At 46.9% G+C, this 25,525-nt stretch overlaps 2 protein-coding genes across 2 annotated transcripts; one reads left to right on the forward strand and one right to left on the reverse strand.

Moving 5' to 3' along the window:
• Nucleotides 1–2,661: 2,661 nt before the first annotated feature.
• On the reverse strand, nucleotides 2,662–6,921 carry LOC119381522 (uncharacterized). Its single transcript, XM_037649297.2, has 3 exons — nucleotides 6,815–6,921; nucleotides 5,802–5,896; nucleotides 2,662–2,990 (listed from the first exon to the last, which is right to left on the reverse strand). Exons 1-3 carry the CDS (start codon nucleotides 6,847–6,849, stop codon nucleotides 2,662–2,664), a joined length of 459 nt encoding a protein of 152 aa, XP_037505225.2. The 5' UTR covers nucleotides 6,850–6,921.
• Nucleotides 6,922–11,998: 5,077 nt separating this feature from the next.
• LOC125757331 (uncharacterized) lies at nucleotides 11,999–24,994 on the forward strand. Its single transcript, XM_049412806.1, has 2 exons — nucleotides 11,999–13,091; nucleotides 24,882–24,994. Exons 1-2 carry the CDS (start codon nucleotides 11,999–12,001, stop codon nucleotides 24,992–24,994), a joined length of 1,206 nt encoding a protein of 401 aa, XP_049268763.1.
• The last annotated feature ends 531 nt before the right edge of the window (nucleotides 24,995–25,525 follow it).

Raw genomic sequence — 25,525 nt, forward strand, 5'->3', positions numbered from 1 at the left:
CGACGCGGCAGAACAGGCCCGCTTGCCCGTAACTTGCCCCGCGTCTGTGTGATCCAGAAGAACTGCTGCCGAACAAATGCTGATTAGGAAACGATTGTGCGAGCGCCTCCGGAAAGCTGCAGTTGGTTCAAGACTTGGCGCTGACACTGCTTTGTCGGGAGCCCTGAACGTGCGATGTTTTGTTTGCATGTGTATACCTTTATTAGCGTTATATTGTTCTTTACTTTTAATTTCACTGTCCGTTTCTCAGCAGCGAAATAGATCTGTCTTTTCTGCTCGGTGAAGGGATTAGTTCGTGTGATTACTCAGAAGAGGCGACGAATTTGGTTGATCGCATATTTAGGTCTTGGAGTGCGAGCACCGATATACGCCTCTCCAGGTATCTTTTAAGTGTGCTTCAACTGAGTTTGTGCTGTGTATCGCTAGCGTGGCTCAAGTGCTCAAGCTGTTCTCAAGTGCATTTATCTGCAGCGCATACTGAACGCGATTCACTTTCTTGACATTATACGGGAACATGACACTGGATCCGAAAATTGACCATGTGCCGTGTTTATCGTTCCAAGTTGCCCTACTCGTATAGTGTTCGCGCCACCCTCGCTTCGAAGAACCCACTTGCGCGACTGCGCGATGTTAACACCGATACTACCCCTATATCGAACGCATCCGCGAACGTAAGGCCACCGAAGAGAACAACTATACTTACAACCACAATCATCGACTGGCGCCACGAAAGAATACTGGCTCTATCAGCGCGTGTAGCGGCTCGGATACTTGTTAGGGCACGTCACCGGCAACCAAAGTGAAGCGCTTACCGGGCCTGCTGTTTAAGATGAGTAACTGAATGGACTGTTATTTTCGTAGAAATTGTGATCGATGTTTGATTGATGTTTCACGCCCGATAGTGTCGACGCAAGCGTTCCCGGGATGTAAAAGTCGGCTCGTGTTTCGTACACATGGGGCTATGCTGTTGCTGTCGAGTGACGTTGACTTAAAATAAAAACATCCTTAACTGAATGCCATGACGCAATAGCATATGTGTCCGGGCGTTTATTTCAAACAACTTCTATCAGGAATTCGTACAGGGTAGTGTGCAATGACAAATGCGGTGGTTGCGGGCTCGAGCCGTGGCCTCGCGGACCGCATTTCAGATGAGGGAAGGTTAAAAAACGGCTTACAGCACCACAAAGAGTCACAGATGGTAATAAGTAATACAACGCCTTCCGGTAGCGTCACGCTCGCATCGCTGCTTCGGGACGTGCTCTTTGTTGGCCGATTCCTAACATGCATAGTACTAGCACATACGTGTGTAATACGTATGTATTACAGCAGTTATTGCATTCAGGAAGCAGTTATTGATTTTGAAAGCGTGAATTACGAATATGTGGCTTCTTTTTGGTGTCCCATAATGCTTCGTGCGAAGGCACATAGACAAAGAGTACGTAGACAAAGAGTCTAACTAGTAAACACAGAGATAAAGCACATCCTTTGTTTTTAATATACGTGATTGTTCGACATGTTTATTAATAAAAATTTACGAAATATCCAATGCACGATGATAACTGATAGAATTCTGCAAAAAAGTATGAGGAAGTTATAATTGCTTATGTGTACATATATAGAACTTGAATAACCGTGCAAGTGATTTCATTTCATTTATATCTATCCACTACGTTGGAGCTTCCAGTATTTAAATGTCTGCTACCTAATGTATATGAGTATCACAACCGTTTCCACCTTATAAAAAATTAAGAGAAGCTGATATCAACCATTGGTTTCATTGAAGTTTCGCGCCCGTGCGTGGGAGACGTTGCGTTCTATTGAAGCTCGAAAGAGGGAGCTACATGTTCCATGGCGTCCGGTCGCCTATACGGCGGGAAGAGCGAATGTTTCTTTTTCCGCAGTGTCATCGCAAGTAGTATTTCTTTATTTCGAAAGCTTGCCCTTAGGCATCACTGTAAAAAAGTGGACCGAATATGCACAAACAAATTTGGTTTTCCTTGGCTAGGTGATGAGAAGAGCTAGGCAAGTTTATGCATATGCTGCATCTGAACAATTCCAGAGGACCGCTGTAATGTTGAATAAATTGCATACTTTAGACACGTGTCCCGACATGAGCCGGTACTAACCAAAAAGTCACTCGGTGCCTTATGCAGTCACCTATGACGACTCGAACGGGAAAACCACGTTTTGTACCTCTTCCTTTTATTTTTTGCATCTCATTCGATTGTATTGACCCCCCCCTCCCCCCACATACTTCCCCACTCCGCCTCCGGAAGCTTTCTGCGCCTAACGTAGTTTCGCACTGCATCCGAGATGGACCCACCTTTGACCAAGCGATGGTGTCACAGAATGACCTTATCATAGGACGTCAAGGGACATGACGTCATGATGACGTCATACAGAATGCGACGATCTGTGACGTTATGATGTCGTCATCAGATGATGGTGATTTCTTTGCACCATTTCGGTGACGCCGCCGCCGTCACCTACGAAGATCACTTTTCGCGTTTGATGAGACATTTGAGGCTCTCGTCTTAATAAAGTTTGTAATTACTAATTACCACGGAAATCACAATGCCTCCTGTCGTACACTATGCGTGTAAACGCAGAAGAATACAGAATGGCCACCAAGGCGCTATACGGATACCACATTTATTTTAATTATTTTTCCGTGTCCTCAGACGCTTCCCGTCGTTCTTCGGTGTCACTGGGCTCGAGACCAACTGTGCGCACCGATTCCATGAGGTCCTCGTCCGCACGCGATAGTTCCCCACCGCTGCGGCCTCTCGACACCGCATTACCTCTCAACACCTCATTGATAAGCCTAGGGTCTGAGCTTCGCGCACTGCTCGAAGCACTTCTCGGAGCACTCCTGGCCAGTTGCTTCACGGGCTCGGGCGCAGCACGCTTCATGGCAGGCGCTCCATCAGATTCCAGCAATATTTTCTTCGCCTGCTGCGTCAATGATCCCATGTTGCTTGGCGAGAATCCTGAGAAATAAATAAAGAAACAAGCATGAGTAAAGAAAACCGTGTATACTTCTGACGTCGTGTTTCCCACGTGAGTTTATAGTTGACATGTGCAGTTCAACATACGGCTGTATTCACAGAAGCGTTGCGCGAATATCCGCAGTTTTAGCATAGGGCTAATTAAGGCGTTTGACTGCTGTCCGATGCGTGACGCAGATCGGACAGTAGCCCAAAGCCTTTGCGCTATCCGATTCTATTTAGCTATCCGATCCGGGGCGTGATCGCGAACACGAACTACTAGAAGCCAAAAATAGGCAGCGAGGCTTCATGTATTCTTCATGTAACTTCTTGCTTAATGTATTCTACTGAGGACGCCTTTGAAGTGCAGATGCAAGTTCACCTTGGCTATTCACTGCTTTTCATCCATGTTCCCGAGTCTTTCCTCAAAACTGATTTGGCAATACATTTTTTCGACTTCAAAGGAGAGGCCTAGCCTTACGACCCCCTGGACTTCCACGTTATCGATTTACCCTGAACCTCAGTGGCAGTCGGCCCACCGACCTTTGGTTAACTTTCTGTCTGACTGTGTCTTTACTTTTACGTACAAATATTCATTGGCAAAGTTAGCGCTGGCACCGACATTACTTCCTACCCATCAGCTGCAGCACCTAATGATATTTATTTGTGGCTGCCAAGTATTTGGCGTATTATTATTCCTACATCCCTCTTCCCTTTCATCTCGAGTTTGTCTTGGTAGATGTTTCCGTAGTCCTTTTCTATGTTTATGCATACAGCCGAGTGTGCATATGTTCGATGACTACAAGCCATCACTTGATGTTGTTTTGATACCGTGTTGTTACTCGTATCTTCATTAAAATATTGTAATTTCCAATTTCGCTGTGCTTTACCATCATCTGTTGCCGACATTTCCTCACTTGTGTACAGCTCAACGCTCACTGCTTATTGCACGCTAGGATGGCGATGATGATGATGATGATGATGATGATGGTGATGATGATGATAAGAACACTTGAACCTACCTATGTCATTATGATCAGCCACTAATCTCACGCTCTGGTCCCAATCTACTCAGTTCACTTCTTTCGCTTCACTCAGGTGCATTTGATGATTCCAACGGTTTAACTTCTTTGTCGCCGACTTCATTTTTTGCCTCTTGTCTTGATGGCGCAAGTTGTCTAATCGGCCAGTGGTACACTTGGGACATGTTTGGTACAATGGTACACCCACCACAGTGGTCTAGTGGTTATGGTGCTCGACTACAGACCCGAAGGTCGCGGGATCGAATCCCTGCCGCCACGGCCGCATTTTAGATGGAGGCGAAAATGCTTGAGGCCCGCGTACTTGGATTTAGGTGCACGTTAAAGTACCACAGGTGGTCGAAATTTCCGGAGCCTTACACTGCGGCGTCCCTCATAATCATATCGTGTGTTTGTGACACAGAACCCCAACAATTATTATTATAATTATGGTACAATGGTACAACCAGTGGTATATCTTTTGTGGAAGAAGTTGCCATGAAATTATATGAATACGAGAATACTGACAAGCATAGGTCGGCAACAATTTTGCAACTCACTCAGACTCACTGAAGAAATATATTTTGCTATGAGAGCTCACTCGGACTCATATTCACCGAAATTTTCCTCAACCGAACTCACTGGGACTCAGACTCCCTAAACTTTTTCTCAACCGGACTCACTCGGACTCAAACTCACCAACGCTTTGCTCAACCGGACTCACTCGGACTCAGACTCACAGCTTGACCTGAGCCTGAGTGAGCCTGAGTGAGTCAACTCATGAGTCCGATGGCATTAAGTGAGCTATTCCGATCATCGTGTAAATGCTCTTGAATGCCAGTATCTCAAATATTGGGTGCTGTACGATACGCCTTTGGGTCCTGTACCTTCAAATACTAGATTTCAGGGGTTTCAATCCAGTGAGGACGTTCTTTATGAAATATGCGTCTCACACGACATATTTCTATTAAGAAAGTCCCGTGAAAGAGTTGGGAGGTCATAGCACTCCCCCCCCCCCCCCCCCCTTTCTCACGCCTTTGATCAATCAACATTGAGGTGGTGTCTGGGAATATATCTGAGTATAAACCTAAGCCGATATAAGGCTGATGATAATGAAGATAGCTGAGTTGATAGGATCATAGGTCGGCAATTAAAGGGGGAGCTCACTCAGACTCACTCATGAAATATATTTCGCGTTTAGGGCTCACTCGAACTCACACTCACCAATATTTTCCTCAAACGGTCTGACTCGGACTCAGACTCACGCAAGTTTTCTTCAAGCGGACTCACTCGGGCTCACACTCACCGAAATATTACTCACCCGGACTCACTCAGACTCGCAGCTCGATCTGAGTGTGAGTGAGTGTGAGTGAGTTGACTCATGAGTGAGTTTGGCGACCTACGCTGACAGGTGCGTCAAGTTCCCAAATAATGCTAATTGCATTAACAAATGGAAATGAAACTGAAGGCTCGTCAAGTGAAATGTGCTTCAGCCTAGTGCCCACAACTCTACTGGCATTACCGCGGCGCGGCAAGAGCCGTGGTTTAAATTAAGCGTTACGATGACATCTTTACGCGTTGCTTGTCGGTTACTGCTGTAATAATTTGAGACCAAACTAGCTGGCACGTTGCGAGTCTGTTTTGCCTGTATATCGATTAAGCTCGTGCATTCCGCATAAGCCGGCTGCGCCCCAGCATAGCAGCAACAACGACGCTGCTAGAATAGCGCGCAAAGACACAACTATGTGCTGACTCCTTATCTATCTTGATAAACAAAAAAAATATAGCTTCATACCTGTCTGGCACAGCAGCTTTGTGCAGCACTCAGGGAAGCGCCCTTTGCCCGGAATAGGCCTGCAGTTCTTGCCCCTCGGCTGCGGCTTGCCACAGCTGCAGTTTCAAATGGATGCGAACGTTAGGCGGATTGTTTTGTAATGTGCTATGTGCGAATATATTCACCGTCTGTAAAATTTATCCCGAAAATCTCGAAGCGCAATGTCGGCCGTAGATTGCTTTCTCTTAGATTTTCTATCGCGGGAATCTACCCAAAGTTCGCATTCAAAAAACATCTCTCACGTTATAAGGGTGTTTCTCTATTACCTGAATTCGGCCACCGGCCATTCGAGGTCGCCATTGGCGTGGTAAAGCTCTCATCACAGTCCGGACAATCACTGACGGCACTTAAAAGGCGCTCCCAGGTGATGAGTTTGGAAACTCTTTTTATCCTCCGTTACAGCTTGTTGGCTGTAGCGTTGCCCTGATAAGCTAGAGGTCACCGCTTTAATTGGGGCCTCCGCGGTTGCATTTCAATGTGGACCTAATTCGATAACTACCGTGAACCATAGGTAACACCTAGTGGTATTACTTAATCCAAAGGCTGTCTGTATATGGCGTGTCTCATAATCAAATCATTCTTCTAGTACTTAAAACGAGGTCTCTATAAGCATCTGCTACTAAATTCTTACGACCCGTTAGAATAAATGCGTATTATACACAGTTACAGGATGGAATCTGTCAACAACTCGTGCTATGATTCAGTCGACAAAAGATATCGCCTCATATCGTTCTTATACTAGATGCACTGTTCTACACCTTACGGCTCGAGTCGAACGACGCGTTTTTAGAAGTAAAACCTAATAAAGGTGCTTAAACCACGGCAGTGAAGCTGCAGACCCGCGTGGGAATTCCCGAAGTAATTTGATGTACCATAAACAAAATTCTTCAGCAAAAGTTCCCAAAATTTTTTCGCTGATAAAGAGGGTGACACAAAAGCGCTAACGAAGCTGTCGGAGACCCATGGTTTCTTACCTGGACGTAACGGGAAATCCCTGCATACACGTCATCTTAATACAACGTGAGTCGTCATACCAGACCTCGCCCTCTGATTTAGTGCCATCTGGAGTTGTGCAGCTTTCTGAAAATAGGAGAGAGGGAGAAAAGAAAGACAGGAAAGGAAAAAGAGAGAACTAAATGTGACCGCTGTCTTTCCCTCCTCTGGAAGTGTATCAAGATTTTAGAAGCTATGGAACGCTTAACATTCGGTCATAGCAACGTACCCGCATTACACGTGAATGTTTTGCTTAATCTTGTGGTAGTGCACATGTACCCCCCCCCCCCCCGCGCTTATTAAGATTGACCTTATACAAGAACACGATAAGGAATATTCAACCGACCAGTGAGATGTCTAAGAGAAAGACCAGGGAGTCTTTCTCTTGGACATGGGCAGAAGCCACCTTTAATTCCCCGTCGTAGACAAGAACAAGAAAAATAACAAAAATGGCTGATCCCTCCGTCATAGGAATCGGTATAACACGAAAGTGAAACGTGTCGTCACAGAAGTGGTTGATTGTTTATAGTGCATTGGTATATCAGAGCTTGCACAATGTCTGTTGGTGTTTGGCAGCTATAGCACCGTGTCCTATCTTCCGTCCCGTGTCCTATCTTATGTATGTCCGCCTTTGCGCCTTAAAAATCAGTTATGAGCTATAGAACCGTTCGACGTGGATTCATCCATGCTGGCATCTCCATCCCGACGACTAACGCCCTGTCACTAATCCCGCTAATGGGGATGGCAGTCGCCGGGTGGATTCCGAGGGCTGGCGTCTCGGCCCTCCGAAAACGCACCACGAAAGCGTGGACAATATACAGTTGGTCCTTTCAGTGCGCCAGCGAACGCCGGTTGTGGTCCAAAGACCGAGTCAGAGCCGAGAGTCGATAACACAAACGGAATATATTCTCAGTTAAGGCATTACAAGCATCTCAAACACATGCGCACTCGGCTGGTACCAGTTACAACTTCACAATCTAACTCAGATGTTGTTAACACAACGGCAACTAAACGAACAGATCACGCACTACAAATGCAATTTCGTGCATTACAACTATTCAAGAACAGTTAAAGTCCTGAATATTCAACGGCGTATCCAGTCCACAATTCTTGGACGGTACTTGAATGCTTTTCTTCTAGGAAACACTCACGCCAACTCCAGCGGTGATCGCGTAGTTCCCTCCGTCGACGTAACTTGTCACGGCTCACACGGCGTCGTCATTTGATTCTTCCAGACCGATGATCGACTGACCGCACAACATCATAAACACGTCTTCTTTGGCTGACGGAGCCACACTCAGCATAAATTCACCATCTCCGGGCCGACTGACTCACTGACTCACTGACTGCTCTGGTCGTCGTTGTACGCTTATATCTCCTCTCCACAGTTTTCTAGAAGCGTCGGGAGGGTTCTTCGACGTGCAGTACAGCCAAGGCTACGGAATGTTCTAGGTTTCTCTCGCCGGTTCTGCTTCCGGCGGCGTCGCTCGGCGATGCGTCATCCTTTTCCTCTAGAAAGATCCAGGCTTTGCTGGGCGTTTTATCTGAGATTGCTACTGGGCGAGGAGGATGTGGCGCGTCGGCGTCTTTTGATACTTGTTTTTTCGTTGTTCGCGCTTCTTGGGCGAGCGGTTGGCGCCGTTCTATCCCGCTGCCGTTTGAAAGCGGCCGCGCGCGCGCTTTATTGACGCGCTCGTTTGTGACACGCCCATGACCTGGATACAGCATGTCGTGAACCCCGTGCAAAGATGTCATCGGCAAGCGCATAAAAAAGTCACAGTTTCGCCGCAAGGGTGAAGCAATGAATGCGATATCTACAAATTTGAATATCACGCGAAGAACGGCAAGCAGCTCAAAACTTGCAACGCGCTGCTCAAGCACAGAGAACGCACCAAAAGAGCACACACAGGACGAGCGCGAGCTAACAAATGTCACAGTTGTTACTTCTTTATGTTTGAGAAGCGCGCTCCTTTCGCAAACGTGGCCGCTGCAGTGAGCAAAGTGACCTTCATGCACACTGTAACTTCCAAGCAAACTTTGCGGTGAAAGCACAAGACATACAAACCATCTCCTTCATGTGATAAGCGCGCGCGCACGGGAGACGATGTCCCGTAGGGCAAAGTACAGATGGCATAGGTAGGAGGCGCGCGCGCGCATCGCAACGAACGGGGCGACGACCTTTAAAGAGCGCCCCTCGCACCCTTCGCGCCATCTCGCCCGAAAACACGCCGAAGTGCTACCGAGCTCTTCCGTAGGGCAAAGTAGTACCGCCAACGGTGAATGGCGCATATAAATAGCTCGCCGTTAGTACGCTGAAAATCGTACACTTTGTGGCCGAGTCGTTTAGCTCCCCCGCGCTGCGGAGCGAGAGGTTGCGGGTTGAATTTCTTCTAGTTTTAACACGAAAGTGTTTTATGCCGGGGTCCACCACGGCTCCACTGACGCATTTCCGTCACGGATATGACGTTGTAAAATATAAAGACTCACATATGGCAAAGAAAAAAACTTGCAAGAAAAGTTCCGTCACCTGGAATCGAACTCGCGACCTCTCGATCCCCAGCGCGCAGCGCGAAATGACTCCGCCACAAACGACACGTTCCTCGTCATACTAACGGCGTGCTATTTATATACACCATTTGCCAGTGGCGGTACTCAAAGATCAGGGTAGATCAGCGTGTTTTCGTTATCACTAGCGAGATGGCGCGAAGGGCTCGAAGAGCGTAGAGCTACTGTATATGCTACCTTTAGGTAGCAGAGTTGCGCATCTGTCTTCCAACGCCGCTAGCAGCCATGCATTGCGGAGAAGCTGCCGCTTGGGCCAATTTTTTTATTTCTCGACGCCGCCGCTGCAGCGAACTGAATTAACACTTGTCATCGACAGCCAATGCTTATCGCCGGTCTTCGACACGCCAGATAGGTTAATCGGCGACACGGTAGGCATGTCGCCTGCAAAAACGAAGTGCGACTTCACCGCATAGCTGTGGTTGCTAGCCGGACCTATGCGCTACTCTGCTACCTAAAGGTAGCATATACAGTGACTCTAGAAGAGCGCGCTTTAAATGTCGTCGCCCCCCTCCCGCGTTCAGATGAGCGTGCGTCTCTACAGGGCGTGGTCGCTCCTGCGCGCGCGCTTATCTTGTACGTCTTGCGCTCTCACCGCAAGTTTGCGTTCAAGTTACAGAGAGCACGAAGGTCATTTCGCTCACTGCAGCGGCCGCTTTTGCGAAAGGAGCGCGCTGCTCACAAACAAATAAGTTACAACTGTGACAGTTTGCGCTCATCCTGTGTATACTTGTGCGTTCGTTTCGTGCGTCTTCATTTGTATTTGGCCATCGCGCTTTAACTTTCGAGCTGTGACAGTTGTTAGTTCGCGCTCATCCTGTGTTTGTTCGTTCCGTGCGTCCTTTCTGCTTGAACAACGCGTTGGAAGTTTCGAGCTGCTTGCCGTTCTTCGCGTGACATTACAACTTGTTGCTATAGCATTTGTAGAAAACAGATTGAAGATGGAGCTGTTGACGAGGAAGAAGAGGTGGCCAGGGGCACGCTCTACATTCTTATTATTTTTTTTAATGCTCGTTCTGACAACAATAAACCGAAGACTTGTCGGTTCTGCGGTCTCTCTGGTCCTTCTGAGACATGGTGCCGTGACCAGGATACCTGAAGACAGACGCGAAGACTTCAACCCCCTTCGCAACAACGGGTTGAAGAACGGAGCAGCGGCGTCTGGCTCAACATCGAACCGTCGCGGGAAGGACCACGACATATGACCGTTGGCAACTCAGCTACACAGGCAAGGGCCTTTTCACACGATTTCAAGCATGAATAGAGAAGTCTTATCGAAGAAGCGGAAGACGCTTCGAGCAAATGTAACAACGCTTACGAGCGAAATTGATAAGAAGATAGAAGAAGAAGCCGATCGAGCGCAATTAATGACGCTTCTAAACCAGATGAAGAGCGTGTCACAGGCGCTAAACCAAGTTAACGAACAGATTGAATCGCTCATCGAAGAGGAAGACGCGGAGGCAGAATTTGAAAGAGTTTTGCATTATGAGATGAAGATCATCGCAGCAACGACAAAAATAGAGGAGCGATTACGAGAGTTGGAGCTAGCGACGCAACTAACAACAAGAATAGTGGCAGACCAGGCGACAACAATGCAAGGTACTAACCACACCTCGGACATGCAAGAGCTTGTTAAGTTGCCACGTCTTGAAATGATCAAGTTTGATGGCAAAAGAACAGCGTGGCCTAGGTTTTGGCATCAGTTCGAGACATCGGTGCACAACAGATCGAACATGCCGAAGGGTCAGAAATTTAATTACCTTCTGGCGTCACTCAGCGGAGAGGCTGCTTCTCTAATAGAAGGTTTACAGTTCTCTGATGAGAATTACGATCATGCAGTCGACCTTCTGAAAGAAACGTTCGGGCGACAAGACAGTTTAAGGGAAACATACATAAAAGAGCTAGCAAACGTAGAAGCAGTGAAGAGTTCCAGAGATGTGGACGGATTGAAGAAACTATTCCAAAAGTTGCAAGTAAACACACGAGCGTTGCAGTCTTTAGGCGTGGAGATGGACAGTTACGCCACAGTGATAACGCCTGTCGTGAAATCTGCGCTACCAGTGGACATGAGGATTGAGATGAAGATGAAAGAAATACAGAAAGGTGCAGACAACAGTCCAGCAACAACAGCGTCGGACTCAACATCAAGAGAGAGCACGCGTTGTTTGAAAGGAATGATGGAGTTCTTAAACATCTATATACGCAGCAGAGAAGAAACTCATGAGGAGAAACAGGCCGAGGACAAACCACCACGTAATACGAGAGGGACAAGAACATATACGCTTCAAAGCACCTCTATGAAAAAATGCATTTTCTGTGAGCTGACTGGACATTACACGGAAGATTGCAGAAGAAGCTTAACGATGGAACAGAAGAAAGAAGCATTGCAGCGGGAGCGAAGGTGTTTCAGATGTACGAGACATTACCATACGGCGAAGATATGCCGCGCCAACGTACGCTGCAAGACATGCAAGGGAAGGCACGCAACATCCATGTGTCGACCACGAACATCTGGAACGTCAGATCAACAGTCAAGCAGCGGTGGCGGACAAATACGTACAAGCGACCAACTTGATCGGGCAGACGTCAGCAAGTCCTGCAACATGCACGCACAGCAGTCTGGTGAGCACAAGTGCATACTACTGCAGACAGCCTTTCCATGGACGGAGGGAGAAGAAAGTGGGTGCTACGCAAGGATTATGCTGGACAATGGGAGCCAGAGGACATTCATCCTCAAAAGATTGTCGGGAAAACTAGGGTGCAAAGTAAAAAGATCCGAAAGAATCACCGTTGGATCGTTTGGAGGAGGAGAGGTGGAACTCGACTTGAAAGTCGTCGAAGTCAACGTGAAGAAGGACCCTACATCCGAACACATCACCATTGAAGCGCTCGAGATAGAAGTGATATCCTGCGACGTGCTACCATCTCCACCTTTGGCAGTACGAGAAAGAGCAAGATCTCTAGGAATTTCTTTGGCTGATGACAGTAAGAAGGCGGGCAATGACGGCGAAAATCTAGAAACTTCAATATTAATTGGAGCAGATTACTACTGGACGGTAGTCACTGGTCGCATTCGCGAGATACAGCCGAAAGTAATGGCAATAGAAACGATGTTGGGATGGACGGTTCAAGGTCCTGTAGATCTTCGTTCTGTTCCACTGAAATCATCGACGGTTATGGTCCTCAAGGTCAGTGCCAACTCTGACACGATCACCGATGAACTGCGGAAGTTCTGGGATTTGGAAAGCATGGGAATCACGGAGAAACCCGAGGCAAAGCCAAGCGATGACCGTGTGATACAGTACATCAGAGAAACAATGGAGTTCAAGGCAGGAAGGTATCAAGTGCGGCTACCATGGAAGGAAAACGTAACGTTATGTGACAACAAGGCAGTTGCAGAGAAGAGGCTTATGCAGGTGACAAAGAAATTATGGAAAAATCGCGATGACATTCAAGCCTACGACAAAGCTATTCGAGAATACTTCGAGAAAGAAATAGCAGAAAACGTCGAAGAACCTGCCGGAACAGACGTACGGAACAAGTTTGTCTATTATATGCCCCATCAGGCTGTGATCAAGAAAGAAAGAACAACGACAAAGATACGGATCGTATTTGACGCATCGTCAAGTCAAAACCCAGGGGAATCACTGAATGACAACCTGGAAAATGGGCCAAACCTTAACCCCGATATCACAAGTTTGCTGATGAACTTTCGACAACACAGGATTGTCATGTCAGCAGACGTGGAAAAAGCGTTCCTGCAAATAGCAATACAAGAAAATGACCGAGACGCACTGAGATTTCTGTGGTGGGAAGAAATACCCAGCGAAGCTATGCCAAGCCCGGAGATAAGAACATGGAGGATGACGAGAGTAACTTTCGGCACTACACCAAGTAGCTTTCTTCTAGCGGCCACAATTCATCGACACTTGGATGACTTCGAAGAAAAGTATCACGCAGTTGTGGCGCAACTCCGAAAAGGAATATACGTCGACGACGTCTTACTAGGAGCCGATGATTACTCGACAGCTGCTAAACTGTACAAAGAAGCAAGATACATTTTTCGTGGTGCAGGAATGAATTTAAGGAAATGGACTTCAAATGACGCCAAACTACGAAATCTATTTGACGAAGAAGGAGAAGATTTAGATAGAAGAATCAGAAAAGAAGGACAAATCAAGGTTTTGGGATTGAAATGGAATTTTGTCGACGACCTGCTGAGCTTCCCAGACACTACGTGGCGACAGGACATGGATACAAGACAACTTTCAAAACGTCAGGTTTTGCAAGCTACGGCAAAGCTATACGACCCTTTAGGTTTTTTGACACCATTTTCTGTTAGAGCAAAGATGTTGATGCAGAAGATTTGGATAGAAAACCTAAAATGGGACGACCCGTTACCGAGCCAGCACCGATCAGCGTGGAAGGATTGGGCAGAGGAACTTCAGCATCTGGATAACTTCACTATTAACAGATGCTATGACTACAACAAGCAAGCTGAGGTGAAAGCATCAACTGTACACGTTTTCTCAGATGCAAGCCCAATGGCATACGGAGCAGCAGCATATCTCGTAACAGAATACTCAGATGGCAGCAATGAGGCCAGTTTACTCATGGCAAAAGGTAGAGTCGCTCCAATCAAAAAGATTACACTGGCAAGAATGGAGTTGTTGGCCGCCACAGTATCAGTTCGATTGGCCAGTCATATAACTGAGAATTTCATCAGGAAAGTAAGAAGCGTGAGATTCTGGACTGACTCTCAAATTGTGCTTTGCTGGATCAAGTCAAGCAAGACGAAAGGTCTGTTTGTTCGCAACCGCGCAGCAGAAATCAAGAACAAATCCAAAGAGAGTCAATGGGGTTATGTTAAAAGTGATGAAAATCCTGCGGATTTGATGACGAGGGGCGTGAAGATGCAACATTTACTGAACAGTGAATTATGGTGGAAAGGCCCCACGTGGATCAGGAACGAAAAACAAAGGCCTGATTATGACATCATGATAGAATCGGACAATGATGACAACGAACACGACGAAGAGATTGTGACAAGCCTAACTACCACAACGAGTCAAGAGAAAATAATCGATGTTAACAGGTTCGGATCGTATAAAAAAGCATTGCGAGTTACAGCGTGGGTGATGCGATACATTGAAAACCTAAGAAGAGAAGCGAAAACAGGTTCGCTAACAGGAGAAGAATTGGACAAGGCAGAGTTGGTGCTGTTAAAGCAGGAGCAGAAGACGTTACAAAACGAAGTGACACGAATAAATGGCACAATGAAAGTGCACAGCACGGACATCTTCGAAGACAATCAAGGTGTCCTAAGAGTGAAAGGGAGGCTTCAATGGAGTGATTTAAGCTTTGATGAAAAGCATCCCATTGTTTTGCCAAGAGAAAGTCGCTTGTCAGAACTCTTAGTACTGCATGCGCATCACGTTACCATGCACGGTGGCGTTGCATCGACATTGACACACTTAAGGACAAAGTTTTGGATTGTTCGGGGCCGACAGATGGTAAAATACGTTATAAAGAAATGCATCACGTGTAGGAAGTTTAATTCCCGACCAATGACGCAAGAAACGGCACCACTTCCAGCTGACAGGATAACGAAGACGAGGCCATTCGACATAGTTGGTGTGGACTTCGCTGGACCGCTAAATGCTCGAGAGGAGAAAGGCAGCAAATTTACGAAGTTCTACATTGTGATATTTACGTGTGCAGTAACAAGAGCTGTACAACTAGAGTTGGTCAAGAAGATGTCATCGGAAGCGTTTATACAAGCGTTCAGAAGATTCGTAGCTAGAAGAGGATTGTGTACGACAATTTATAGTGACAATGCAAGAGCCTTCAAGAAATCCGAAAAAGAGATAAACAAAATATTAAAGATGGAAGACGAAAGGGTGCAACAGTATACCAGCAACCTGCAAGTAAAATGGAAGTTCATTGCAGAGTTAGCTCCATGGTGGGGAGGATTTTATGAAAGACTCATCAGAAGCTTTAAAACGTCAATGACAAAAGCTATAGGAGCTCGACTTCTGGATGAAGAAGAACTACGGACTGTGGTTGTTGAGGCAGAAGGAGTAATTAACAACCGGCCTCTTACTTACGTGTATGACGATCCCAACGAGCCACAACCCATCACACCGGCGGATGTTATAGGAGGCAAGCAAATAATTAACAAGCAAGAATACGACAAACCTGGTGAAAACAGTTTGCTGAATTACTGGAGTAGAAGAAAAGAGGCAATGATGACATGGTGGATCAGATGGAAACAAGAGTATTTAAGGGAGCTGAAGTGTGCTAGCAGAAAAACGGCTGGACACACAGCTATACAAGAAGGAGATGTGCTTCTGCTTGGAGAAGCGCGTAAAAGGACGCAGTGGAAACTCTGTAAGGTTGAAAAGATTTTCCCAGGCAAGGATGGACTAGTGAGGACATGTTTGCTTCGGACATCTGAAGGAAAACTGGTCAAGAGACCGATTCAGCTGTTGTATTCGCTCGAAGGCTGCATCCGTTGAATCTGGCCGGCGGGAAGATGTAGAAAACAGATTGAAGATGGAGCTGTTGACGAGGAAGAAGAGGTGGCCAGGGGCACGCTCTACATTCTTATTATTTTTTTTAATGCTCGTTCTGACAACAATAAACCGAAGACTTGTCGGTTCTGCGGTCTCTCTGGTCCTTCTGAGACAGCATTCATTCCTTCGCCCTCAGGGCGAAACAATGCGCAACAAACGTTCAACTACGTCTGTGAAGACACGTTTTACTTTCGTGTTATACCGATTCCTATGACAGAGGGATCAACCATGTTTTTTTTTTCTTTGTCATCTGTTAGCGTACATTTCATAACGCGATATCCGTGACGGAAATACGTCTGTGAAGTGTTGGTGGACCCCGGCATGAAACACTTTCGTGTTAAAAAGTATATTTGCTGTTCCTTCTGCAGTCCTCAAACAGGCTTACGTTAAAGTTTGTCTCGTCTGTTATCTTTCTCGAAGGTTAAAGGCTTTTCTCTCTCCCCAAATGCACCATGGTCTAGCTTTGCATACTTCAGAGATAACGAGCTACTTGAATCAGAAGGCAGAAGCAAACTCATTGTTTTTATGTGATAGCATTTCAGTGACATGTTTCTTCGCTCGCGTCACCGACACGCCTAAAAGAAACGTAATAACGTTGCCTAAAGTTAGGCAGACGTTGTGCCCCTCTAGGTGGTGGTTGTGAGCTTGCTCCCCTCATGTTGCTTTCTCGTAGTTTGCATGCGTGTTTAAAGGAGTGCTGGCATGTTTTGGGGGCATCGCAAAATTGTTGTTTCTCGTCTCCTCAGCATAAAGTGTTAGCTTTCTCCACGCACCGGAGCCAGGAACCACTTATGTTTAATTTTGAAGTTTTCGTCGCCCAGCATCTGCGAGCCGGCCCCTCCACTATTGGCTTTTTCATGGCGAGAAAACACATTTCGCTATGTTTTCGAACTCTGTGTCCCGCACGCGGTCGAAATATCTGTCGATATCGCCGGTTGTTTGCGTGCCCCATGCGCGACTGACAGCAGACGACAGAGCTGCTGCTAGTACGTGACGAGTTGCTGCCTCCGCGTGGCTTAATAGTTTGTCGGACTGTGTTGACACGTCACTGTTAAACCACGCACTCGATGTTGAAACCAAACGTGGCTACTTAAGGTTATTAAAAGATTCAATGCGTTCCGAGGCACCACTTTGGGGTTCTCGACGCCAGTATTTTTAGGGTAACAACACGAGAATTCGTAAAATTCGTGTCAGTACTGCTTTAAGTGTGTATCTCCCCCTATTACTGACATTTAGATGCATCGTTGACACACAGAAATTCCCGCTGGTTTGCTATCTGGTAACACATTTTGTTTAGTAAACATGCGCAATATATTTGCAATGTTTACTAGCAAATGCCGGCCGCATTTCACTTGTCTACAGCCACTGATGTTGAAGCAACAGCACAGTCGTACAGCTAGTTTTGCATTGTCATTGGCCTTATCCATGTACCTTTTTCTGAAATAATTAGAGGGAGCTTGAGTAGGGAATAATGCCAGAGGAGTTTCAGTGCCTCACAAGCTCGCTAGATGTTTCCAGTGTTGCGGCTCCCCTCCTGTACGCCTCCGCGTCACAGTCTCAGATTCTGTCGGGGTACAACGACGCCAAGTAAAGCGGACGTTATCCATATCATTGCAACCGAAATGACTTTGCAAACGATCTGCATTAAAAATATCTTGTTTTTCATAGCAGAGTGCCCATATGTAATTTTATTCTAAAGGGTGGACATAACGTCAAATTAGGCGAAGCTATAGCCAGCGTTTTAAACGAAACAAAAACTTTAGACGTAGCGCACGCGTTGGACTTGCGTACGTTCGTGAAACACCAGCGTACTCGAGAAAATAGCGTCAATGGCACCGGGCATGCGCGTCGCTTTGACTACAAATAATCAATGTCATAGCAACTGCTAAGCCCTGGTTCGCTTCTTCCAAAGCCCCCTGACGAACATAACTGCGACGTGCCTCGTTCATTGAAGATATCAGAAGAAAGGCGGCGTCTGCGCATACTTACTCTTAACAGAGTACGCCGTGGATCGCTGAATTAGAAGAGGCGACGCGAACACGACCAGGTACAGCCACCGCAGGTTCCGTTTCTGAGGCGACATACTGAAGACGCGTGGCGAATCCATCCGTGTCTATGACGATCCTTTGTGGCCGGGTGTTCGGAGGAAGGAGAGGGAGGGAAAGAAGAGAAAGAGAGAGAAAAAAATGAGGAAGACTAAACGAGCGGTTCGGTGCTGTATCTTGCTTCCGGGTGCACAAAAACACTTCTTATAGGGAACGCTTCTGGGGCAAAATCGAGCTCAAAAAGAAGGAAATATTGAGGGTAAAATAGACGTGCTGAGAGGGAACGGTAGCTTCCGAGAACAGAGGGGGCAAAGGTAGACGCGCCTGGCCCGCGAGTTAGCTGCTCGCGCACGCAATCACGACCTGTCGCTTTGACATCTTGGTCCCCTGTAAACCCTCGGCTACTTTCTCTCCCACAACGAGTTCACTCAGACGTACAATAGATGACAAGCTATGCCAGACGTTCGTTTGCCTCTAGTCCTTCTCCCATAAGACGTGCTCGGCAAAGGGAAGGAGAGAGAGAGACAGAGAGAGAGAGAGAGTCCTGTGTGTAGGGTCCGTGAGCGGAAATCATTTCGCGCTATTGTCATTCGATGACCTGCGATTGACGATGACCTACGTGCGTAACGGGTGCGTCAATCATTGATGCGGACAGGTAAGACCTTGAGCGATGCAGCAAGAAAAAGAGTGAGTGCGCGCGCTTTGTTTGGGCCTTGTTTCTAACTTTTCTCTCTGTAGTTCGAGCGCGCCTTGAGAAATCGTGTGTGCTACGCGTGCCAGGCGTTCAATATTGCCTGAGACGATAGGCGGCGGCGGCTCGCTCCTTTGTTGCCCTTATTGGGACGGCGCGCCGCTTCCAGCTGCGCCTAATTGCTTCCGCTTATTTTAGGGGAGCCACGTTTGCCGCTTGTACCGAACCGAAAACGGGGACAGTGTTTTGTCACACGAACGATGATATATACTTCTCGTGGGAGGTCGATCAAGAAATACAGAAAAAAGCGGCCAAGCTTCGTTGGCGTCTATATCCGCAAATGGCGTGGTTTCCATCATAGGCGCTTGCTATTGGACAGGACTAGTAGCAAACCCGTATGTCAAGAGTATACCAGCATTAATCAGTATTATGGAGAGTAACGAAGTGACAGCGGGCAGTCGGATAAGAGCTCTTCTTGTTCCCGTTTTCATTCGTTGCAGCGCAGGATTGGTATACTTGATCACACGTAACTTGTTTCAAGCTGTCTTTGGAATATGTCGCGTGGTTTATGTAGCTTATTGCTTCCTTAGAAAGATATCTTTTCACAGTTAACGTTAAGCAACAGCAGCGAAACTGATATCTCGTGCTCCGTTCTCAGCTGCCCAATCAAATTGTCCCCTGTCACGTATCACGACTTGTTCAGCCATAATTTATGTATGTTCGTGCGTGCGTTTGTAGGTGTGCGTGTATGCGTACACATGCAACATTGAAAAATTTGTGGAGGGGGGGGGGCGAGGTTTGAGCAAAATAGTAGCAAGATGTCTTCTTCAACCACGAACATACCTACCTAACACTGGTTCGGGCAGCGGAACTGAAAACGAGAGACAGAGAGAAGACAGACAAGGACATCGCTGTACTAACAACCGAAACTTTATTTCTGTGCACGTAGCTATATAAATATCGAAACGCGCACATGCACCAACAGACGCACAGCAGTGATTAACGCCTAGTGTCGTTTCCATGAACTGATTTTTACCTGCTAGAGAGACATATGGCAGTTCTTGTCAGAACCACTGACGCCGCCCTGGCCATTACCGTTTTTACCGTTTTCTCAAACATACCTTCCCGAAAACAGGACCCGCATTTTCTATCAATCCCTCCATTTTTCACTTCCTTAGTGTCATGTGCACCGCCACATCAGTGCTACGTCTAGTATCACGGTTACTTGACGCGACACGTGATAAGAAAACAAAACAAAACAAAAAAAATCTGGCAGATCTTACGCATTGTGGGAATCGGTTTCATGCGAAGCAGTCAGCGTATAGCAGCTGATGCCGCATTCTTAACAGCGAAGCTGTTTAAGCTGGCCATAAGAACTTTGGTGTGTACAAAAAAAAAAAAAGTCACAGTTTCGCCGCAAGGGCGAAGCATAGCAAGAAATTAATGCTATACGAAGTGAGGCTCGCTAATGGATACTCTCAGTTTGAACAGCGTTCCTGTTGCAAAGGCGGCCGAAGCAGCGAAGGAAACTAGCGTGCTTCAACTGTCGAGCTGTGACACTTGATAGTTCGCGCTCATCTTCTGTTTGTTCGTTTAGCGGCGTCCCTTCAGCTCGAGTGACTTTCGTACGCTCGGTAACATGAGCGCGGACATCACGGTGAAAGCGTAAAACATTCCTCTTCCCCTCACCGCGAGAAAACCGCGCGAGCAGACAACGGAAGGGCAATGTTCTCGCTGCGCAAATATAAGAAGCGAGCGAGCTCGACGACGACTTTTAAATGCGCCCGTCGCGCTGCTAGCGCCATCTCGCTGGTAGTGAAGAAAGCTTATTGTCGCCTGCCGTCTGTGAGTCCGTCCAGCGGTAAAGGGTATGTATATAACGCTCGCCGTTAGCTACGTGGAGGATCTGCGTTTCGTGGCGTAATGGATAGCGCCACTCGCTGCGGAACAAGAGGTCCCTGGTTCGATTCCGCGCTTCGGAAGCATTTTTCTGAATTATTTTTCTTTGGGGCTTTTATATATATATATACATACTTATACATATACGGTGCATGACGGCGACGGCGACGGCAAAATCCAGCCGAGACTGTCCATATAATTGCTATCGCAATAAAACAAGCTTGATCCCTCCGTCATAGGAATCGGTATAACACGAAAGTGAACCATGTCTTCAGAGGAGTGCAGTTGATTGTACATTGATGTTTGAGAGCTTGCATAATGCCTCTTGGTGTTTGGCAGCTATAGCCATCGTTTGACGAGGATGCACCCACGTTGACGCCTAGTGGCACATCTCCATCCCGACGACTAACGCCAAGGATCCTGATTTAACCTTTGTAGTAGCTGAAATAGTTCACATACACCTGGATGCAGCATATGTTGTATCCCGTACAGAGATGGAATCAACAAGCACATAACACTGAAATAACACTGGTACTCGGTGTACACTCATTAAAAGCGTCGTCATTTGAGGAGAGAAACGCCACAGAATGCGGCCCCCAGTAATAGGCCTGTGCTCATGGAGCGCGAGAGGCAGAGTTTGTAGGCAGAGTTCGAACGCGGGAAGGCGTTCCGCTTCCCGCTGCACCGAAAGCTGAAACTACCGAAGCGGTCACTGTCGGCGTGGCTTATCTGCGACACATTGTGGGGCATCCGCGAGGCATTGACTAGTGTCGCAGATGCCCCACATTGCATTGCAGATGTGTCCTGGGGACCCATTTGAACACTACCTATATACCAGGTGTCCCAGCTATCTTTAGCCACAGGTTAAATATAGAATATTAGAGGCAGGTGAGTGAAATCAGTTGCAATTCCTGACTGTCACCTTGCGCACGACAGACAATTTTTTGTTTTGTAATTAGTAAATTTGTTAATTAGGATTATTTAAATAAATTGCTAAATATTGAATTTAGGCAAGAAATGGGACTTGCAACGTTTGAGAGCGTCTTCAGAAACTTCCATTGCATTATTTGCAATAAATAAAGTCTCACGTATGCCATATTTTTTTCAAGCTGCAAAGGAAGCCCGCAAAATACAAAAAGAACCACGTGACTAGCGCATTCGCGCGCAGCGAACGTGCTGCTCTCAGCCGTGGTTTGAGTGAACGAAATCAGCTGCGGCCGCGACCCGCCGACTCCGTTGCAGCGGTAGGCCGATAAGTTAACGGTGGTTTCTTGGCCCACGCTCGCTACAACTTGCACCGTCACGCGCGCCAACTGGCTGAGGCGGGCCAACCACCGCCGACTTATCGGCCTACAATCGGCCATCACATCGCTCCTCCACACACCCACTACACCTTTACCGCCCCCTTGCTACACTTTACTATACAAGTATATGCTAAGCTGGGCTAGCGTATCCGGAAACTATAGAACATTGCTTCATCAGCTGTAAAGACGCCATACTCTTTTGGAACGTTCTGCAAAGGGCTTTTAAAAAATAACTTGATTTAAATTCGTATAGCATACGTTATCTCGTGCCACCCAAAAGCCACTCTATGCCTGTTGACATGCTCTTACTAATGGGTATGCACAGCTTAAGGAAAACTCGCATGTTAGACAGGCATGCGGAACCCATGGTATTATCGCGGTTGCCTTTCATTCAAATGGCTCTTCAGTTAAAAGACTTCTATCAACAATTACAGTTTCAACCGGACTGCTATCCACACTTCATGAAATGTACTGCCTTGATACCCCTCTAGGACTTCTGTGTAACGCTTGTACGCTGGTAGAGGCAGCCTTGAGTTTTTTGTTCGCTTTGTATGCTAATTACGCTCATTTGTAACAAATACCATGAAACAGAAAGAAAAGTATCTGTATAGCCGAATGGTTAGGACGCTCGCATTTGGATCGAGGCTAGTTGGGTTCGAATCCCGCCTGGTGAAGAATTTTTTTTTTTGCCCAGAATTTCTCTTTTTCTCTTTCTTTATGTCTCTCTCAGTCTTTCTTTCTGTGTCTTTCTCTCTCTCTCTCTGTGCTCGCTCTCTCACCCATAAAGGCTATTACAGGCGGCGCTGGAGAAATCGGCGTACGGGACCTGGGAGCGAAGCAGAAGAGGACGAAGATGAAGAAGAGGACTTACCCCCGTATTCAGAAACGCTCCTTGACTTGAACTTGACTTGCCACCGCCTTCAACGCGTTTCGAACGCGCTGCCCAAGGCGGTGGGAAGTCAAGTTCAAGTCGAGCAGCGTTTCTGAATACGGGGGTTAGTGCGAACTCCTCTCTGGGCCTCTTCTGTAATCAGGAAGAAACGATTGGTCATTTTTTCATATCATGTCGCTAGTTCAAAACATTCAGGAAAAGAGAGAGAGAGAGAGAAATAGATCAAAAGGAAGAGGCAGGGAGGTTAACCTGGTGCGAGTGACCGGTTTGCTACCCTGCACAGGGGTGGAGATATAGGGATAAGAAAGAGGCCATAGAGAGAGAAAGTGAGATAAAATAAAAACAAAACAAAAAATGCACACATGCACACACATGCAGGACGTCCTATCAGAGCCGTTCTGATAGACCGGTTGAACGCAGAAAGCGCATTAGCGCCTGCACAGCCATCTTCTGTGACGTTAAGTCCTGTCGGTGGCGCAGGATTCCTTCTTCGGAAGGAGTTCGGTCGTCCAGTTTATCAAGCGCGCTGCAAAGCGACTGTCTCTGCGAACAGTACTGTGGACAGTGGCACAGAATACGCTGAATCGTTTCATCACTTCCGCAGTGGTCACAAGCTTCGGTGTCGGCCATTCCTATGCGGAACGCGTACGCGTAGGTAAATGCGACACCCAACCATAACCTACACAGGAAAAGAATACTACCACCGACTCTTCGAAAGCTGGGCCTGGAATTATGACAACCCATTCTTCTTTCTTATGGGGCCACTACCTTGGGTACAGCCACAGGGATGTTTCCCTTGCTATCCAGGAATATCTCATTGCTACTAAAAAAATCCCTTGCTAAATTTCATCGACGCTAATTTTTTCATTACTCAATATTGGCACTTCAGTTCAATAATTAAAAACAAATAGCGTACCAAGGAGTTACACCATACAGAAAATACAGGAAGAATTCACTAACTACTCGTCCGATCCCCTGTATGTGCCATGAGCACAGAACAACAACAACAACAACAACAACAACAACAACAACAACAACAACAACAACAACAACAACAACAACAACAACAACAGTGCGTGCCGGTTCATGATTATACATTTCATACATTTCTATGTATGAAACATAATTGTACTCTGCAATGTGTGTATTATGTTCATGCTCACGTTGTTATCAGTATGCCCACCGGCCTTGGTCCCCAAGTTCATGCTCACGTTGTTATCAGTATGCCCACCTGTCTTGGTCCCCAAGTGAGACTGGCAGTATTGAAAATAAATAAAATGATAGTTTGGCTCACGGTAGACATTTTACGTCGAGCTAGAAGAGCTTAACTGTTAAAAAGATGGCCAACACCACCTCACAGGTGGCGGTGCCTATACATCGACAGCAAAATGAGCAGTGGAATGTCAGCTCCCGTGTGAAACGCACTTCAATATCTCCTGTTGTGCCCCCTAGCGGCGTAGATATCTCTACAGCCGTGTCACGTGTCGTTCCATTCTTGCGCGCATATGCTAAAATATTCCCGCAGAAGCCCATTTGATGGTATGGCTCGTGTAGACGCTGGTATGCGTTAGAGCCGAGAGCTCACCACTAAGGTATGTCTGAGTCCATTGTTGAGCGATGTAATTTTGCTTGAGAAGTTCCACTTTTTAAAATATATACAGTGACGCCCGGGGCTGTACTACTATCTGCTGCAGAGGCGAAGATTGTCTGGTCGCTAAGGTAGGATGCTATCTACATATTACGACATAGTTAGATCTAAGAGTACAACAGCTCATAGTTAGATCTAAGAGTACATCAAGTGCGCATGTTGATCAATGATATAAATATGTGTCCTACAGTATAATCTATCGTTGCCTGAAAAGCTGTGAACGGGCCGCCCAAGCATTTCGCCACAAGTATTTCGCTGCCTTTTGTGTTAATTAGTAAATACTCGAACTTTGTTTTGTGTTTGCTCTAGACACATTTCGATAGAGCATCCACGAATGCGTCTTGCACGGGCGCTGACCTCAAAAAGACGCCGTTGCCGGTTTGCGCCACGCTTGCCAGCCATGACGTTTGTGGGCCATTAATGCTCACGCAGGTGCCGTTGTGGCTGTCAGCTCGAGCACGAGGGATCTTTTGCTCGACGAGGAACGAACAACGACGGCTGAATATGGACAGCCGCGCGCGTATTCGAGTGTTGCGGTAGATTAAGCCGTCAAGTGCCCGCTACACAGGCTCACACACACACGGCCACGCGGCTCTCAGTCAGGTTCGTTAGAAGGCGTGTACGTCTTTCTTCCACTCGCTGGCGTTTTTAGTGGGCGCATTTTTTTCCCGTTTCGCAGTTCCTTTTCCCGGGGCTCTAACGCCGCTCGCTCTGTCACAACCGCGCCCTCCTTTCCCAGCCACGGGTCGATACGTGTACGCATTTCACAGCTGCTTGCAGCTGCACGTTCGCCTTATACCGCAGGCAAGCGAGAGTTTCGATAATCGCCACGTTACTGTTTGTACGTTTTCCGGCCTAGCGTGGCGGTGCCTTTCGCGCTTTCCGAAACACTTTGTGAGCCTTACTGATGAGTGATTGTGCGAGCACCACGCACGTCGTGCCACGAAAAAAAAAGAAAATAAGAAAGAGAGAGAGAAAAAAAGAAGATGAGCGAGTGTTCATAACTCGAAAGTATTATCGTCAGTATGTTTAGTAATAAGAGTGTAATAAGCGAGAGAGAGAGAGAGAGATAATAA

This window comes from Rhipicephalus sanguineus, chromosome 2 (genome assembly GCF_013339695.2).
Source record: "Rhipicephalus sanguineus isolate Rsan-2018 chromosome 2, BIME_Rsan_1.4, whole genome shotgun sequence".
Taxonomy (NCBI): domain Eukaryota; kingdom Metazoa; phylum Arthropoda; class Arachnida; order Ixodida; family Ixodidae; genus Rhipicephalus; species Rhipicephalus sanguineus.

Bases quoted from the DNA above. Each gene is read 5' to 3' on its own strand.
- LOC119381522 (XM_037649297.2), bottom strand. From the start codon at position 6,849: ATGACGTGTATGCAGGGATTTCCCGTTACGTCCAG. The intron at 5,897-6,814 runs GTAAGAAACCAT...TTGAAACTGCAG, and splicing joins GGATTTCCCGTTACGTCCAG to CTGTGGCAAGCCGCAGCCGA. The intron at 2,991-5,801 runs GTATGAAGCTAT...TTTATTTCTCAG, and splicing joins AAAGCTGCTGTGCCAGACAG to GATTCTCGCCAAGCAACATG.
- LOC125757331 (XM_049412806.1), top strand. From the start codon at position 11,999: ATGCACGCACAGCAGTCTGGTGAGCACAAGTGCATACTACTGCAGACA. The intron at 13,092-24,881 runs GTTTGCTGATGA...ATGCTCACGCAG, and splicing joins CCTTAACCCCGATATCACAA to GTGCCGTTGTGGCTGTCAGC.